This window comes from Vanessa tameamea, chromosome 27, assembly GCF_037043105.1.
Source record: "Vanessa tameamea isolate UH-Manoa-2023 chromosome 27, ilVanTame1 primary haplotype, whole genome shotgun sequence".
NCBI classification, from domain to species: Eukaryota; Metazoa; Arthropoda; class Insecta; order Lepidoptera; family Nymphalidae; genus Vanessa; species Vanessa tameamea.
This window is the reverse complement of record NC_087335.1, coordinates 6816300-6836607: the sequence shown is the minus strand read 5'-3', so window position 1 is coordinate 6836607 and position 20308 is coordinate 6816300. Positions and strand designations below refer to the sequence as shown.

The 20308-nt window shown below is 31.3% G+C and overlaps 2 protein-coding genes across 3 annotated transcripts in view; one reads left to right on the top strand and one right to left on the bottom strand.

The window, feature by feature from the left end:
* Positions 1 to 398: 398 nt before the first annotated feature.
* On the top strand, positions 399 to 7770 carry LOC113391956 (F-box only protein 28). Of its 2 annotated transcripts, none has more exons than XM_026628118.2 (9): positions 399 to 668; positions 1271 to 1398; positions 1657 to 1777; positions 1887 to 2082; positions 3700 to 3815; positions 4816 to 4903; positions 5116 to 5196; positions 5796 to 5882; positions 6487 to 7770. In XM_026628118.2, exons 1-9 carry the CDS (start codon positions 585 to 587, stop codon positions 6753 to 6755), a joined length of 1170 nt encoding a protein of 389 aa, XP_026483903.2. In that variant the 5' UTR covers positions 399 to 584; the 3' UTR covers positions 6756 to 7770. The 2 variants fall into 2 exon arrangements, with proteins under 2 accessions (XP_026483903.2, XP_026483901.2); XM_026628116.2 differs by having other exon boundaries at positions 403 to 668; positions 5796 to 5909.
* Positions 7771 to 11165: 3395 nt separating this feature from the next.
* The window catches only part of LOC113391954 (uncharacterized), a 28437-nt gene continuing 19294 nt past the window's right edge, over positions 11166 to 20308 (bottom strand). The window contains exons 2-3 of the mRNA XM_026628112.2: positions 15847 to 17273; positions 11166 to 11602 (exon numbers count right to left, since the gene is read on the bottom strand). Of these exons, the coding sequence (XP_026483897.2) occupies positions 11396 to 11602; positions 15847 to 17268 (1629 nt within the window). The 5' untranslated portion in view covers positions 17269 to 17273 and the 3' untranslated portion in view covers positions 11166 to 11395. The remainder of the gene's footprint in view (positions 11603 to 15846; positions 17274 to 20308) is intronic.

Genomic DNA, 20308 nt, shown 5'->3' with positions numbered 1-20308 from the left:
TATACATTTTTTTCCATAATCTATAGTCATAGTTTATCATTAATCAAGCTTTCGACCAATAATATCGCGTCAATTAGCTGTCAATGAATTTGTTTATTTGGTTTTTTACCTATTATGGTTGGAATAGAGTTTAACTAAATCTATTCTCGTTGGTAATATATTGTTACTACTGTTAATCTTTCTGTAATCGTTCGTAGTCGTTGTTATACTTATTTATGCAATATGTCAATCTATTATGTACCCAATTTTTTAATCTATATTAATTAATATTATTGCAACTGTCAAGTGTCAAACTGTATTTTTATTTTATAAAGCTTCCTGTTCTATATTGTCTCTTTCACTCCTAAGCATGAATATCTTAGTGCGACTGAGAAAACAATATCTGGTGCGTAATGAATGACGACTGAGGATATTCTGCCCACCGTAAGGCGTAAAGAAACGTCGCGAAAACCTGTACATACCTACTGTGTTGTATCATTGCTTCATGAGTAAACATTAGAGTTTAATTATATAGTTTAGATTTTAAACACCAATGTGATAAATATTTTTTTATTTTATATTGTTATAAAATTGATTTAGAGACAATGACTTTATTAAGTCTTCCAATGCTCGTAGTTGAAAATATACTCTCGTATCTATCTTACGACGAAATTGCAAAGTTGAGATTGGTAAGTATATTTTATTTATAGATATGACCGTTTTTTAAATTACCCCTGTTATGTATAAATATCTGACTGATTGTTACGTTCTATAATTAACACCTTCGAATTTTCTTCGAGAATGTGCATTAACGTCAGTGCTTGATGCGATTATTAAAAAAAAATGCAAACATAGGCAATTCGTTTAGTTTAATTTGCTTACTAAGCAATATAACTATATTAAATAAATCTAAAATTATATGTAATACCTACATTTAATTTAAAATGATTTTAATTTTAAGTACCATGGTTGTTTATCAAGTAAAGACAATATGAGACAGAATAACTACGAATTTATATAAAAATCATAGCTTGATAATATGTTCGCACATGAACGTTAGTTAATGTGTAATTAAATTCTTAGTAAACAAATAGAAAAAATGATTTCCTTTAAAAGCAAATTACTCACTAAACATTTTCATAATTCCTTAATCATTAAAAACTTGATAATTGCTGTAACTTTTGAAATAAATCAAGACGATCATCCAATCCAATTAATTATAATTAGATTAATGAACAGTTTATGAATATTGATTTAATTTGATTCTGTCAATATTTTTTTTTGTTATCAGGTATCAAGACCATTTAATAATATAAGTATGCGTTTGCTGAATAGAGGTTTTCTGATGATTGAAAGGCGACATGCATTGGCCCTTAAGAATGTTAAGGCACAATTACCACGCAGGGAATCAGAGCGCAGGTATATTACAAATCCACTTCTTTTTATACTCAAAGAATAACTTACAAATTGTATACAGATTCTCCTCTACTCAGAAATATGCTATTTCTTTGGCTGTTATTGTCCTGACTCACTTAAAATATATATACTGCTGTTAAAAATAATATTTTAATAATAAATGTATGGGTGTTATGGTTTAAAGTAATATTCAATAGTCTGATCCTAATCCGGTATCCATTTATCTTTGAATTAAAATTGTTTTTTTTTTTTTCATTACAGATATCATCCTTTGGCTCGTCACTGTGATATTCTGACATCAATAGAGACACGTATATCAATGCTTAACATGACTTACTCCAAGTTTATAGATAATGGCATCTGTTGTTTTATACCAGGAAAGGTGAATTCTGAATACAAAATGATGTAGTAATACACTGGGACGAGAATAACAAAACCAATACATCAGTAAATTTTATGTTTGTGATGAGTTAATGTTTTAAATTTTGCAGGTGATCGATGAAATAAGTCGCGTACTTTACATAGTAGAAACATCAAAGTCGCCGCCTCGCGCTCATGAAGTGCTCCAAGAGTTGCGCGATATATCCAGTATGGCAATAGAGCATTTTGATGACAAAATATCACCCGCTTTAAGACGCAAGTTACAAGAGGGTGTCGCACCACCTCCACCGAGGCCCTCTCCACCAGGTAACTACTTTAATGTACCAAGTATCACATTTGAATTCAGTAGATTACAACAGTCTGAATTCAAGTCTTGGTGGAAGGAAGTTCTACCTTCTCTGTCCCTGTTTCAAACTATTTGGGGTTGCCATTCTCCTCTTTTATTTGTCATCTGATCGTTCAGGCATCTTATGTTCCTCCCCACACACCTAACCATCTACATCTCTATGTTACGAAGAAAACTTACTATAGGAGTATTTAAGTATATTTTTCAAATATTATTTTATTTTAACCTTATTTATTTAATATACCATACCAAATCAGTGATAGAAATATTTGCATGACATGAAAATGTTACAATTGTTTTTAAAAAAAATTATATTATTTAAGGAGCCGAGATGGCCCAGTGGTTAGAACGCGTGCATCTTAACCGATGATTTCGGGTTCAAACCCAGGCAGGCACCACTGAATATACACGTGCTTAATTGTCTATATAATTCATCTCGTGCTCGGCGGTGAAGGAAAACCTGTATGTGTCTAATTTCAACAAAATTCTGCTACATGTGTATTCCGCCAACCTGCATTGTAGCAGTGTGATGCAATATGCTCCAAATCTTCTCCTCAAAGGGAGAGGAGGCCTTAGCCCAGCAGTGGCAAATGTACAGGCTGTTAAAGTTATGTTTATGTTATTTTAAAGTGTCCAAGAATGATGTATGTAAAAAAGACATATGTCATGTAGTTGTACAACAGAATGATTAGACGAGCAAATGCTACTTAGTGGCATTTGCATGTATGTATAAACAAGTAGTGTTTGTATAAAGCATGCTAATTAATCATACATTGCTCTATTGTGCATCTATTTGTTTTGAAGTGTTGCTCCAGGGACAGCATGCTACTTTATGGACAAAGTTTAATTAAGAATGTCAATTAGCACCTCAGTTGTGCTAGTAGCTTGTATGGTCGAGCTTGCAACTGATCTGTGCTGTAGGTTGACATGATTTTTTCCAAACATTAGTTAATATTTATACTATATAGTACTGAAGCCCGAGTATAAACCTTTGAACAGCAATGTGTTACAGTGTGTTTAAATTCATCATAATTTGATTTGATACTAAAAATACTTTACAATGACTTACAACTCGTAATTTTACTAAATTATTATCTTGTATCGAATAACATACATTAACATTAAGTAACAAGTATACACCTTGCCGTATTTAATAATTATCTTTTAATATAGGATAATAATAAAATATTGACTATAAACTGTGACCACAGCTGGACGCGATGCCATTGGTCTAAATCGTGAATATTCCATAGTCTATTCCAACGACAAGAGGAAAAAGAAATAAACGACATATCATTGGTCGAGAGCTTGAATTATTATCTATGGTATTCTTGTTCTGATTGACGACGAAGTTGCTATCAGAACTTTGGCAGTGAAATTTAAGTGGATATGAGTAGTTATGTGGAGTTTTGTATTATGATAAATTTATATTGCTCAGGATCTGTAGTGCATAATATAGCAGAGTTATTAGCAATTCGTATTGAATATATAAATCTAAGATTTGTTTATGTCTATGTTCTTTGATTGGAATAGGCTATAAAGGTTTAGGACAGTGTTTGATGATGTGATATTTTCAGCTGTTTTAGCTCCAATAGCGCTGAACCATGAGATAGTGGCGCTTCGTCGAAGATCGATACTGAATGCGAGGCTGTCTCTATACCTAGCTGCGCAATATAAGAAATTTCACAAACGGGTAAGGTTATAATTATTTTTTATGTATATCTCAAGGTGTTCAAATTTTCTCGAACTAAAGGTTGAAAAATTCTATCTAGATTAGGCATTATGGCTAGGCAATAAAGGCAAAAATAATATTTATTATTTTTTACACTGTGGTGGCGGTGGTGATCACTTACCATCAGGTGGTCCAATTATCAGTACTACCAGCTAGAGTAAATAATAAAAAGCACTTTTATCAAAAGCCTGTTGAAAGCCTAGATGTGGTGAAAACATGGATTTTGAAGCGAGTGCTTCAAAACGGGGGCAAGAAATATGATTTATATTTTTGCAAAAGGGGTCTCAAGCCGTCGCGAATCCAGTATGATGCTCATAAAAAAAGGTTTATGTGGCAGTGTCTCCTCGTTAGCGTCATCACTCTCATCACAAGACCAAAACAAATAACTTCTATACATCTCACGATTGAATATCTGAATCATAACATCTGCGCCCCGGCGTCGATGACGTCATATCAGCGTATTGGTACGATGTGAAAAACAAATATCACTAGAAATATTAATAACCAACAATTTTATTTATATATAATGTTTAAAGTAAGTGATGGAAAAAAAAAGGCGAGCACTAGAAGGCAAGACGGGCTTCTCACTCCAGCGCCGGGCAATTGTTGCCGTGAGTTTCAGAACTTAGGAGCACAAATTTTGTTTGTGACTACGTCTTTTCTTCATTGGCTTTATATAAGGCCGCAGAATCTGTACTGTTGGGTAGAAACGGTAAAAAGTTATTGGGTTCCGTAGAAAATTTCTTTCTTCTTTCTAGCTTTATGAGAATTTAGAATAGAAAGTATGTGTGTGTATGAGGATGTCTTATGCAGTATTAAAGTTGAGTATTGAGATTGTCAGAAATCGGTCCGAAGGACGTCTTTATTAATATTAGGAATTCAATCACTCATGATCGCCAACTAATTATAATTATTAATTAAATATTATCTGTCGTAAGTTTAAATATTGTAGTGATTTCAGATGTTAACTTACAAACGTATCGCTGGCCTGCAACAAAAACAAATACGAGAATATCAGAAGAAACAAAAGCAACAGGATAACTGCATAGGTGATTATTTTTATTCCATAAATGTATATACAAATTATTTTAATTTATTTTTTTAAAAACAATTAAAATAATTAAATAAAGATTTCTTACGATGTTTTCCTTCAACTCTGAAAATGAGATATTTTTAATCACAAATCAAGCAAATGGGAACTAGTTAGTTGTGCTCTTAAAACTAACGCATGTACAATTTAGACAGAAATTTATATTTTCAGCCGACCTTAAGAGGCGTATAGAGGAATGCGACATAAAATACAGTGAATTGACACACACGAACCAAGCCGTTGGAGGGAAAGGTGAGCAACTCTTGGTGTTTAAGTATTTTACTGGTGTCAAACAAACTCTTGAAGTTCAGGAATTGCAAAAGGTATTTGTGTTGTTAGATTGATGATGACAGACCTCTGCACGGATCGAAGATTAGGTAGAGCTCTCCTTAGAGAAATAGATAACTAATTTCAACCCCGAACTTCTGAACTAATCTCGATAGCCTCGATGTTTCGCACGCATAAGGCGGCGCCTCACAGAGGAGGGGGGGGGGGGGGCAAAAGGCAGAAAGCAGTAACCAGCGCGAGAGTGTCCTGTAGGTTGATGTATATTGCAGTGCCAGCCCACACTGGCTATCGTCAAAAGGCCCCCTCACTCACTAACAACTGACCGACCTGTACAGTACCACCGTCGCCTCAGTCGTTTCAGCGTGACTGGTAAAAACTCAGATTACCTCCCGACCGTAACATTAATTGTAATACTGTGTTAATTTGAAATGTGCGATAGCCAGTAACACGTACGAGGGACATATTCCTTAGATAGTTCGCAGCGACATAAGGAATTGGTTACATTCCTTACCATCCGTTTCCTATGAAGCCTATTTAACTAATATGTTTATTTTAAATTTTAGCTACAGCTACAGAAAACTCAACGGGTACTCAGCCGTTAAGGCATTTCGGGAGTCAGATCAAATTGGATTTATCCGTTCTACCAATCGGTACGTCTAAAAGGAATCAGAATATACGTAAGTAAAATAAATAAATATGTATTATTTATTTCACCTGCCTGGTGTCTGATCCTGGGTTCAAAACCCCTAGTCAACTAGGTTCTTGGTAATCTAGGCAATTCTAGGAAATTCTATGCAATCAAAAGTTCTTGGATTTTCCGTCGACAAAGTGGCAGGTGGCATGTACGCCCCCGTCCCTCGGTGCGCACGTAAAGCCGTCCGTCATGCACCGGAACACTTTCCGGTCGTGTTTTTCGTCCTACAGGTTCATGAGAGTCAAGGAATAGAAAGTGCACTTTGCGCTCAACTCAACAGAGTTTTGGTGCTCTCGCTGGAATCGGCCAAAATACATCGTCATATTCTACCTAACTGCTGGTTTCGTTTGCTTATAACAATGTATTCAATATTTGCTGATAGTGAACAAAACCATTCCCTATTACCTCATTGTAAGGGTTGTTTTTGAATGAAGATACAAATCTTTGTTCAAAAACAGAAAAAACTACATATATTTATAGTTTTACTAATAAATGTTAAAATTATTATAATTGATAATTTAATGAAAATCTGAATTTCTAATTAAAAACAATGTTTACAGTGTTACCGAACATAAAACCAAGGAATCCATTAATCAAGCTACCGAGTTTATCAGAAGATAGAACCCAGAGATTCGATCAGAACCCCGGACCGTCCACATCGAACCAAAGTCCGAAAGGAAGAGTTTTATCCACAATGGCCAAAATACGCGGTCTCACAAACGAAATTAGAAATCTAACAAATATATCAAAATCTATAGAGGGTAGATTAAAACGTCCGTTGAGAACAGAAGACGACGATACACTACCAAAAAAATTAAAACAAGATTAACTAACTTTTATTAATAAATATTTCGACTAGACCTGTATTTTTTTTTAAAATAAAACTACAAAAACGCTGGTGATAATATTGGAAAAGAATTTTATGTACTCGTTTGAATTAAATCATTAAATACAAGTTTGTTTACAATTTCACTTCACGATCCTTGGACAATTTGTATCGCAATATTTATTTAATATATATATTATAAACATATTGTAATAGACAATTTATTATTTTAGTGTTGCAACATTTAAGTAATAAACTATTATATTTACTATTTTCATTTATTTATATAATGTAAAACATATAATCGTATAATTGACATGCACTCTTGATTCAGTAGTCATCTTTCATCTAAAAAAAACATTTCATTTATAATAATATATTGTGTTGCCATATCAAAAGAAATTAATTTGAAAATGCTCTCGAACTTTAAGATTTAAAGTCACTTTATATTATGTATATATTTAATTGATAAGTAATCCGCCTTCTTTTATTCTGTAGCGATTTATTCTTGCTTATTAGCATATAAGAATTTTATGTAATTTTAAATTTATAAACGTCATTCATCATTACGAAAAGTATTTTATTTATAAGGTTTTTTCTTAAACTTTGCACTTTTGTATTTTAGCGAAAAATGAAACGTTTATGAGTTTAAATAACTAAATTTATGTTAAAACATAAGTTTATATTTAGAAAATAATCACTACAAATTATATACCCTGTATTATATGTAATACAGTTGTTTAGCACAAATATTTGTTAACGTCATAAATGAGAAATCGTTTCAGATCAGAAGCGTATCCAGAAACATCGTTCTCAAATTCGACGTTGTAACTTAAAACACTTATGGCTTCAATTTAAAATAGATATTTTGTTACAAAAAAAAAATATTTTACAAGAATATTGTTAATGAAAATTATAAAGCAATTAGTAAATATTTATATATGTAACTGCCAGATTATTTACTAAAAATAAGCAATAACGTGCCAACTTTTAATAAAATGTGGTAACACCCCTATTATTTAAAGGATTTTTTTTTTAACTCATCTGTGCCTTCCGCCACCTTTGCAAGTACGGTTGAGCGATCAAATCGGAGGGTTGATTTTAATGGTAAAAATATTGTCTAGGGCTCCAGTAAATGTGGTTCTATTATTGGTTCAATTCTCTTTCTCATCTACATACATGACTTTTTTATTTTGTAGGTTTGTACCTACCTAGGTGGATGAGCAAATGTTCCTTTGACCACAAGTCGTATTGAGAAGTTTTGAAATAATGTTATCGCCAATCTCCCACACATATATTTTAGTGATAATCCCATTGTTTCGTATAACAATCTAGTTAAATTAATTAGAAACAAGTTTAATGCAATATTCACTTCTAAAACAGATAATACAAAATCTTTTTAAAATTCAATGATAGGGCGAGTATTGGAATTTATAAAAGTAGGCAACGAATGCTACATCATCATATCATTGTGCTACTTTTGCCAGTTGTGTAAGTAACTATTCAAAATTATTTAAAAAAGTGTGCTTTTTGGCAAAGTCTTTAACTATAAAAAATAGAATTAAGAATGCACCTGACAAGATAAAAATGTAGTTCTTCAGACCCCAACGCTACGGGTAGGCACGGATATTGAAATTCCTCTTCAACGTTAAAAACACATACAGCTAACATAATTAGGTATTTATCACATGGAATTTTTACGAAGTTGTATTAATTAACCACAATAGACAATGGGCAGTGGTGAACACTTACCACCAGGTGGTCTATTTGCCAACATTAAATTTGACTTTTAAATATAGAATAATATTTACTAATTTTATTCATATACATTTTCCCTTACAAACAATTTTAGTTCTTTTTAATGTTAGCTATACTTGAACACGCTTTTTTACAATTCGGCAAACTATTATACTTATATATAATTTTACCCCGTTATATAGAACGCTTCTATTACCGTATTTAGTTCTAGGATTATAAAGATTAGTGCATGGTTACGTCCAGCGCACATTTGCGTTGCCAGGTAGAAGCTTGGGTGGGCACGGCCTCCTCAATTAACCTCGGTGACCCATAGTCAGTCATAATTTTATCCTAATCCTTTGTAGAAGAGTTGACCTTCTGAGAACAAAACTCTTGCTACGCTAATGCTTGATAAAGTCGACGTATTCCCCGATAGGAGACGATAGGAGTGATTATTTGCGATAATTTTGACCCCCATATGCATCATGCAAAAGTGAACCATTTTTAGTTATCACGTTTTTTAAATTTTTTCAAAATAAGTCAAAAATGCAACTTCAGAAATGTATTTAAAAAAAAGTATCAATTAAAATCTATTTCTTTATTCTGATTTATAAAAAAGATTAAACAATGGTTATTTGCCAATATTAAAGCAATAATTATCAGTCCAAATTTAAAAATGCGATACGCTATCACCTCCTAACGGGATTACGTCGAATTACCAATAACCCTGTATATTAAAATTGGTCGAAATCGGTCCACAACACATTACAGCAACTAGTTATGATTTTTAGCAATAGGTATTTGTCCTTCGGGTATGTATTTGCTGTATCTTAATCGCTAATGAAAATAGATTATAACGAAGTTATAGAAATATGTACAGGAAATGGTGTCTAGTCTATTTGCCAGTCTTAGTTGTTTAGTAGTTATGTCTACAGAAACATTTAAAGTATTACATGTAAAAGGGAGAGTTGATTATGGGTAATATTTAAGTAATTCTCATTTGCAATGTAAATAGTTACGTGCTTATTGATGTACTGTGTACTCTTGATGATATAAGAATTAATTTTATGAACTATATGCTTATTTTATTTGCATGGAAACTTAGTTCAAATATAGATTTGTAAAGGGCTTTCTATTGGTGCTGTTTAAAATACTTGAGAGTATTATTTTACTATTAATGTGTTTTTTTTTTCAATATTTACGTTGAATTAAAAAAAATGCTATTGTAGGTTGCTTAAAATTTTACGAAATTACTTTATTCGTTTTGAAATGGTTGAAATTAAAATATAATAAATGTTTAATATGTATATTTATTTACAAAATTATTTACAGTTAACTTAAATTTAATTGATGAGTATTTTTTTATAATTAAAAAATATTTGCGTCGTCCTAAATAAAAGAAATAATACAACTGAAGATAAAAATACAAGTACATAATATTGGTAAATGATTAGAATTTTTATTGCACAATTTTTTTTTAAATATAAATATACAAAAAAATGCCAAATACATTGCACAGACCCAAACAGTTTTCAATTACGACTAAAAATTTTAAATCTACTTTTATCATGTATAATATTTAGATATAAAATTACAAGTACTATCATTTATTTTGACATATTATAAAGGTACTAATATGGTCACAATATAACAGTATTTTTTAACAAATATAATGAAATGAAACTTCGACTAGTAATAACTCGCCAATGCTAGTAACGTATTGAATACTAGTGTTGCATATCGATAGTCCACTATCGATAATCCACTAGACTATCGATAGACTATCAATACTATCGATAGACTACTGATAATATCGATAGACTATCGATACTATCGATAGTATTGAGCAAAACGAAACTATCGATACTACTATCGATATCCTGAATGGTTTTCGAGGCCAATTATCGATAGTTCTGCAACGTTGTTGAATACAAGCAATTTGACATGACAGTAGCCTGAAAATTCGGTCTCTATCTATATAAAACGACTTACAATTTTATATTGAAAAATAAACCACCCTGGTAAAATCAATGACTAAAAACAACAATAAAAATTAGATATAAATACTTACTTAATTAAAAAACTGAGTAAGAAGTGAAAAAAATTGGGAATGTTTTTTATTTTAATTTAATTTATATTTATATTGTGCATCGATTTTTTTGCAATAATTAATTTGTAGTAAAATCTGAAATTCTAACATAAGAATTCAGTCAGTCAACAAGAATAATCATAGCCAATTTTTAGTTAATTATTTTTGTTACAGAATGTTTTAACTACAAAATGCTTATTAATATAATAATATTCACATTGATATAACATAAAACGAATTTGATAGTCTAAAAAATTATCGCTATAATCTAGAACGCAATATTATCTTTGCAGTCCATCTCATATCTCATAATCCGTAATTTAAGCATTAAAAAGTTTAAAGTAACAATGATTTATTATCTGTTACCTTACGTAATGTTAGCGAGGAACTGCAAAATGTCAACATATCACATCGTAAAATGACGTTAACTTTCTATTATTTTCTCTTTTCTCAGTTTTGGCGGGAATCGTGATATATATTTTGGTTTCTTTTTTAAATGTGCGCCATTTTATGTTTTGGTCTGTGACTGAAAACACAGATATTGTATTTTTTTTTAAAGTTTTCAATTAACAGAAAATGCATTTGAACATAATAAATTTAATTTGTTATTATTTTTGTACAATAAATATTTTTCCTAACTGTGTTTTATTTGTACTTTTCAGTTTATTCACAATATTATTTAAATGAGCTAAAATTTATGGCTTAAGTTACTTAAAATAATTTCTGTTGTTTAAATAATTACAAACCCATTGAAAATGTGTTTAAAATGCGATTTAAATAGTTTTTTTTTCCAATTTGATCTGTGGGTTAATTATTATTATTGTAAGTGATCATACGTAATATCCGCATGGAAGCCTTCGGGTCCTGCTGAGTAATTGACCTGCTGCATTCTACCATCTGGTAATAGCACGTGGTATTGACCTTTGGTATTCTCGCCTTTTTTTGCTTCACGGTGACCAAAATAGTTGCCGCTATCTTGATCTTTTACTCTGTACCCGAATTCGTAGTTAGCTGCATATTTGAGCTGAAAGGTTAAAATAATTTATTATACTATTAAATAATAAAAAAAAATAAAACACTCTTTTTTCTGTAAAATTTTTTTTTTTTATTATTGTTTGGGGGCTCTAACGACTGTTTAAAATACGAGTAGAGTCGCTAATCTGGAAATTAACTGATATATGATTATATAACTTTATCTAATATCAATATTTTTATATCATATATATTTTATTATAATACAGGATTTATGTTTAAACAAATATATATAGTAAAATATAACCTTTTCAATTTGCAGGCAGGAGACATAACATACATATATAATTGTATTTAACTAACATGACTGTATTTTTAGATGTTGAAAAAAGATTAACTACTGAGTTTCTTGTCGGTTCTTCTAGGTAGAATCTACATTCCAAACCGGTGGTAGCTTTACTTTAAATAGTTTGTTAAATGACGATCAAAAGTGCTTGTAAAAGCCTACTTGAATAAAATATATTTTGACTTTGATTTATATTTTATAGGTTAATTTATGAGACAGTTAATCCTATGCACTAGTATTTAATTTTATTTAATTTTTTAATTTTCCATCCAGACTTTGTATTCTTATTATAGAGCACAATTTTAGTATTTATAATTTACTTGTTTTTTAACCTAAGATGTTCGAAGAAATCTTGAATAGTTTTATACCGTCGAGTACCGATGAACGGAAATCTGTATGTATATATATGTTGTATATTTAGTATATATCTATTCTATAAGTTAAAATTAAAATTTAAGTATTTATACTGCATGGTATTTATTTTAACAATTGTTTATTATCTGCTGTTTTTTTTATCTGTATCGTCAAAATATACGATTTTCTTTCTAATATATTTTTTTATTTGATATGTTTTATTTCGTGTAATTTTCATTGGATAAAACCAGGATTATTTATTTACGCACATCCGCTTTTTGTGGATTATTAAATATATTAAAAACTATTTATATATCCAATTTAAGATTCAGTCTTAACAATAATATTTCCTCCAAAATATTTCTAATTAAGTTTTTGTACTTGTCTTGTCGTTTTTATTTCCCATTTTCAATTCCTTCATATATCGGTGGGTCCCATAATACGACGGGTCGCCAATTCAATACGACCGAAAATAGTTTCGATGCAGGGTTAACAGCTTTACGTTACCGAGACTCGGGATTAAACATATTTCCAACTTACACCGGGAACTGAACCACCCAGAATTTATCAATAAGAAACCTAAAAGTTTGAATCCAGGACTTCACAACCTTTTATGGTAGCCACAAGACTTTAATAGTTATGATAATAGTACAGGAAATGACAATTATTCATAAAATAAATGTTCCGGGTGATGGGTCGCATTTACAAATTTGTTTTAAGCGCATAGAGATAGAAATTAAATACACTAGACTCCGAAACTGTCATTCCTATTTAAACAATTATACTAGAAGGTACAGCACGTGTCCAAGAAGGTTTTAGTATATAAGTAGCTGCGCTTCCCAGTTTCGCCCGCTTTGAATTAAGACTATTTACGTGACAAGCGTAAATTTTGTGTTATTTTCTATACTCGTATAATGACAATTGAATGAAGTCACAAAGCCAGAATATAAATACGAATCTATTTAATTCAATCCAAGTATCGGTAACTTGAATAACAGTTACAAATATTAGATAAGTCTTCTCAAACGAAAACACTTTCTGTTATTCTAGATTCTAGAACGCATCAGATTTAGAAAGTTAATTTATTGCTCGCGTATGCAATAGATTTTAAACAATAGTAATTAAGTTAATGATAAAATAAAACACAAGATTATTAACAATATAATCCAGTATCTTTATAATATAATTTAAACACTGTCTGGGATACTTTAACACTAAAAATTTATCACAAAATATTATTTGATAATATGGCTCCGTGTTTATTTGTGGCGAGGTGGGGCAAGGGGACGTAAAAGCTATGAAGTGCTCTGTAGTAGAGTTAATATTTAACTACATCACAATAGTATTTGTAACGTAACAACCTCGTTACCGGGTTATAAAGCTGCATATCTCGGTAACTTGGGGCCAAAATTATTGGCTTATTAGATCATTAATTTCTGTGTGACAACCCAGTTGGTTGTTGGAATTTGGCACTGTTACAATTTCGACCCTCGGAAAGAATTAGTAAATATTTATTTTCTCGCCGGTTCTTCTCGGTAGAATCTACATTCCAATCCGATGGTAGCTCTACGTTAATTCAATTCTGTAAAATGACTATCCAAAAGTTCTTGTAAAAAACGACTGATAAAGTTTGTTTTGATCTTTGATTTTTGATTAAAAACTGATGGTTCTACATTTAATTTGACTCAGGTTGTATCGTAGGTCCTGGTAGACACCATGACCGAAATCGGTCATCATCATTTAAAGGTTATCATCCTAACCGGTTAAAAAAATGTAGCATTAATTACGTACTGCCATTTAATGTATCTGCTGTTGAGAACGGCCATTTATAAAGATAAATTAATTATTCTTATACATATACATATAAAATAATCAAAATAATTAAATTTACATTATTATATATTTTATAAAGCAAATGGCATAAGACATAGATATTTGTTTGTAGAATGTGTCAAGTCATTGAAACATTATATATTATCTCAATAATATTTATAATTTAATATTTCAAGTATGTCTTTGTTCGTTTTTCTTGTGATAGTTGACTTATCAGCAATAACTAACATACATTAGTAAATATTAAAATACTTATTTATTATAACAAAAATAAATAACTTAAAAATATTTTTCTACCATATTACTCTTCAGGACAACCCAATAAAAAAACCAGCACAACTGAGTAATACTCAGTAACTGTTAAATATATTAATTTATATTTATTGTACAGATAAAATAAAATTTACCGTCTTGTTCTCAATTGCACAGTGCTAATATTAAATTTATGCATACGTAAAATAGTTTTGAACTTGTTTGTTGCTTAACATTCCAATGAAATTAAATTAATATTCCATTTTATATTATTAGGCTTAGGTTTGACACATATTAGTAATTCACAACCAAGGCAATGGAATTTATTATTCGACCAAGATTTTGCAACAAAAATAAGGATTGATATTATTAAAAAAAAAATTTAACACGTGCAATTCAGTAACTTGTCAGGGAAGATTTTTTTTGCGTTAAGTAACTGTCACTCAAACTTTGCAGAGAAATCGCGTCCAAAATTTTTCTTACTATATTTATAATTACTTATTTTTCAACTATTAAGAAAGGATATATTAAAAATTGAATTAAAAAAGAAATATTGAATATAAACTTTTTACAATTTTATTAAATCACCTTAATACATCTCATAATAAATTAAGTTATAATAAATAGCTTATAAACGACAAAAATTATAATTTACATAATATTGATACCATCTACAAATTAAACTTATGGAGTTTGACCAAGTTACTCTTAACATGTCTGAGCGGGTATCTTTTTCTATATTTTCTAGGACGTTGTAACATTTTCTTCGCTTTATTGTCTTTTAATAATTGATAAACATCTAAATGCTCGATATTTAGCTTATTATGCCCTATCAGGTCTTTTAACTGAGACTGAGTCAGCATGTACACGGGTTCGGCTATATTTTGGAAACTTCCTAAAGTAGAAACCGTTTGAAATTCAAATTTTTGCGGGTAAGTTGCAGGTGTACTAAAAATATGAGGAGAACCATAAAATGGTACACCGTATGATGTAGCGGGGGGTGTATTATGGATTTGGGAGATACCAGACGTGCCTGGGGCACGACGGAAATGACGGAAATTTTTTGAGAAACTACCTTTCGACTCCAAGTGATAACCACTCGTTGGGGGATCATTTTGATAAGATTGCTTAAAATTCGGTACGTCAAATTCATAATCAGGCGAACTGAAATCATCGTAATTACCATATTCATCGTCTTCATAAAACCATTCATACTTATTACTAGGTTTTTTTAATTGAATAGGTGTGTAGTCGTAATCATCGTTGTAATCTGTTGCCTCACCGATCGGAAAGTTAGGATTTAGAAAAACGTTGAAATCACTCCCGCGTTTCTTGCTAAACGGATTTAGCCTTATAAGGGCTTCGGATGTGGGTGTGTCTGAGCTATTTGTGGTCATCGGCTTACTTGAAGTTTTTTCATTTGGCAAAAGAAATGGATCGGTTTCTAGTTTAGAACGTTTACTGCGAACTTTATTTGATGTTTTTAAGTTTATGTCTAATGGTATACTTACGTTGTCATCTCCAAAAGCGGATGTTTCTGTACCGTCTTCAGATAAATGTTGAACTCCAGTGGGTTGCGCGTTATGGTGTAAATATCTTTCACTCGTATCAGCTTCCGCTTCCTTGTTGAGGTAGGGCTGATATACGTAATGAACAGTATGGTAAGCATCTTTATCATCATTTAAATAGTTAACATGACTAGTTTTAGTATCATCACATATTACCTGACTTGCATCTTCGACTTTGTAATAATTTGTTTTGTCAGTTTCAAGTTTTGATGCTGTTGTTGGATATATTGGCTGAGAAAATGTTATTGGTTGTTTATTTTTAGTAGGATCTTGAATGTCGTCTGTTTCTTCAGTTATAGGTATATGGTCTTTGATTGGGATTGGATTGTGTGGCATGTATGCACTCGCATATTTTGCCGGATCTTTTAAATAGAAATAATAATCGATTGGTTCTTGTTCAACAATATCATCTGTACCTTTTTGAGAATTTAAAAGAGCTGTAAATTTCGATAACTGTTCCGTGGGATTCTTTGATAATAGAGAATTAAGAGCTTCTATTTCTTTAACTGAATTAAATTTCTGTAGACCATATCGCTGTGGATAAGTTGGCGTCGCCTCGCTTGGTATTGCTTCTGTATACAATTTGCTTGTTTCTTTTGTTTGAAGATGATTTAAACCACCGTTTCCGTTAGATTTTATCGTCACATCTTGGCTATAATAGGGCACCGGTGACACATATATTGTTTTGTATCTTTTGGGTTCTAAATATTGGTGATAATCAGCAGAACCGTATGATCGATGGTTTCTGTTTCTAGTATTAGCTGCGTCAGCTTTTGTAATTTTTGTGGGTTCTGATCTTTGGATGGACGAGCTTCTTCTCGGGATGTCTTTTCTTTGATTTTGTACTCTGTTTGATGAAAAAGAAGGTTCATTAGGCAACGTTTCATCTGAGTTATCATTATTTTGTACTCTTTTATTTTGAACTCGCTGTCTAACTGGACGACCTCTAGTCGTTACAGCTGGTGTTACAGGACTGTCCTTTAACGTTGCTTGTTGTTCTTCGATTTCCAATTGATGATTTTCTTGTAAATCGTGATACGCTTTCATATAGCTATCAATGATTTGAGGACCTTTCGTCCATCTCTGTAACTGAGCCTTGTGTTGTCTTATTCTTTCAGCATTAAACATAGCTTGTTGATTACTGGCGTGGAGTCGTGCATTTTGTTTCGAATTTCCAGCTAAAGGATTGCCATATGGAAGTATTCCCGGGTTATTTGCGACTTTAGGCTTATCATCAATTCTTGTTTGTTCATTGACTTCGTAGACCGGTCTGGCGTTTGGTTTGGTAGATGCCGATGACATTGATTGTGATGTGATGAGAAGTAATGTTGTGATGAACCGGATATGAAGCTTTGGATGTGTCATTGTAGCTGGAAATAAAAAGGATATTGTTAAAAATGTGATCAAACAACTTATGATCTACATAATTTAAAAATTACATAATTTTAATAAAACTACATAATTTTAATATATTATTATATTTATTTCCTTGCATTTATTGAAATATCTTTATCGAAGATACTTTAATTGATATGTTTCCAGCGTACTTTAATCCCGAGAGTAATATATCATTTTAAAGTGTATATTCTTACGCAAGCAATATATTATATAGTTTCTTATAGCAACTAGAAAGGCAGTTGAGCATTTACTCATTAGACCACGTGCGCCTTCGTCTGTAATATTGGTAACACTGTTAGAACCATCAATTGTGTTAAATATTAATCTCATAACACTGAACACCAGACAAACCATATGCTTACATATATATATATATATAATAAATAAAAATTGCATAAATTGTGGTATCTACATAATAAAACTTTAACTAAGTCTAAATTGGTCGGTCTATCTTAACAATTTTCCCCTAACAATTAAAAATTAAATACAGTATGAAAGTTTGTACGACTATAATTTTTTTAACTAAAAGGTAGAATTTTTGGGAAATGAATTCCTTAAAAACGTTAAATGATTGGAAAACATAGTTAAAGAAGTTTTTCAAAGTTCGTCTTTCTTCGTTAGAAACATTTTGTTTTTATGTTTATATATAAAAGTCAGATGTAAAAGGGTTTTAGTAATTCATATTCTTATGGGTAAAAATAAGGAATGAAAATTTTCAATAGAAAGTGTGTCATTTTTGTTTATAGAAACGTGGAACTTCCGTGGTCTCTTAATCTTTATTTGATTATGCGAAAGTGACTCATCGCAGAAAACACAGGCCGATACGGTTACTAAACTAAACTAAACAACGGTTGCTACATATGAAAACAGTCATATAATTTTAGAGACGTTTGCTACGGGAAATCTCATTGGGGACACGACTAAGTTATAAAAAATAACTCTCTGCACCGACTTTAATATTTCTAGCATATTTTTTAGAATAGGATATTACAAACAAACAAACAAATTTTATATCTTCTATATAATATCTTTATCTTCTATATAATATATAAGAACCTATATACCTTTTTCTTCTGTTCTTCAATCGATTTTCTTTCTTTGTTTTTTGAGTGGTTTTGACATTTAGAACAGACACACATGTCTGCAAATTTATTTAAGATTATTCCATTTATCTGACAATGATCGTGTTCGAATTTTGACAACTAAGCGAACACTAGAACTCCTTATTTCTATAGGATATTGAATCTTTTTAAAATGGGGTCAAATAAACGATAAATTCGTTTGAATTGTCCACTTTCTCTTAATGGTCATGGCGTGTGCGAGTTAAAGTCACGATCGTATTACCTGATTAATTAAATAATGACCGAGTTTATTGCATAAATAACGTAACATTGCATAATATCATTGAAGAGGAAAGTTAATTTTATAAGTTTTTTATAGTCATTCGCCATTTTAAGTCTCCTGCGTAAAATAAGGTTTTCGTCATTTGCTTGTAATAACAAGTAGGATTTTAATAGCGACTTATAATCTCTTACCGAGATAGATAGGTTAGATACGGAGGTTCTGGAGTCAAACGTTAAAGAGTTATTGGGTATTTCTGTCCAAAAGATTTCAGTAACAGCCCAGAATCTGGAAGTTGGAAGAATTGAATTCTCGTCTGAATTATGATCGTGTCGGATTTGTGATCCCAATAGATTATCAGTGTGAGGGAAGTAAGAGTGCAACTGTGCTTGCGCACATACTTGTGCACTATTTTATGTCCCAAGTAGTTAGATGGGCTTCTTTCAGTTTAGTCGCCGACTGATGTCATCATCATACTTCGAGTATTCCTACACACATTTCTAATAGTCATAGGTCTTTGTGGGTAGGACTCGGGTGGTCCCTGTAAGGGTTTTTTAACTGTTTTAGGGACAGTATACCAAACATTAGATTACATAGATAAACGTCTAAGACGTTCCTTGTCCCAGAAAGTGTTGAGTTTTTTTAAAGTTATAAATCCTAATACGAAGCGATTACTAAAAGCTGTAAATACTGTATATTCGATTAAAAAATATATATGCCCAAAACATTAATGGATGTTGTTAGCTTTGTTTCGAAATGTTTTATTTCTAATCCGTAAAGACGAAAAATCTACTAAATAACCAAGTATTATACGACTAAAGGTAAGGCATGTGGAACTCGCTTGAAAGTGTAAGTTCGCATCTTTGCTCTTAATCTGTCTTTGAAAATGTAAGCTAATTAAATGAAGAGGTTCAACTTTAAAAAAAATATAACAACGGATAAAATCCAACAATTCATTATTCAAGTAGGCTCATAAAAGCACTTTTGAATCGTCCTGTTACAGCGTTGAATTCAATATAAAGTTACCACCGGTTCGGAGAGTAGATTCTACCGAGAGGAACCCGCAAGAAACTCAGTAGTTACTGTTTTCCACCATTTTAATTATAAAATTCGTCTGTAATGAACAATTAAATTTTTATATATATCCAACCTAGAAATAAAAAAATACTAAGTCCATGCTTTTGATACTGAGCAAAATCTACTCTATGGTTTTTTTACTACAAAATTATCCTGACGTAACGAATCACATTCTCAAAGCAACAAGCTCAATGACTGCACTTTCACTCAAATATAAACAAGTTTGCATGTCCGTACGTCCGTTGAAGATATGTCGGAACATAAAACTGTTTGAAGGGATAGAGTCATTGAATTAAATAATTTCCTGCGTTTAGTTTAACCTGTTTTAAAGTATTTGTAGGTTGGTTTTATAGCTAGTTTTTGTTAACATTATTCACTTTCATATAAATTATTATTGTGGTAGGGCTATCCCTAAGAGATAAATTTACACCACACTGGACGTTTTTGTTGACCCTTTTAAGGTGTACAATATTGTAGTACATTATTTCGATCTATCTCGTAGCGTAGGGTTCAGCCAGCGTTTGTAATGTGAGCGCAAAAAAGAGTTCATTTACGACATCACATTAGAAATCTCTAAAATTATCAGTGT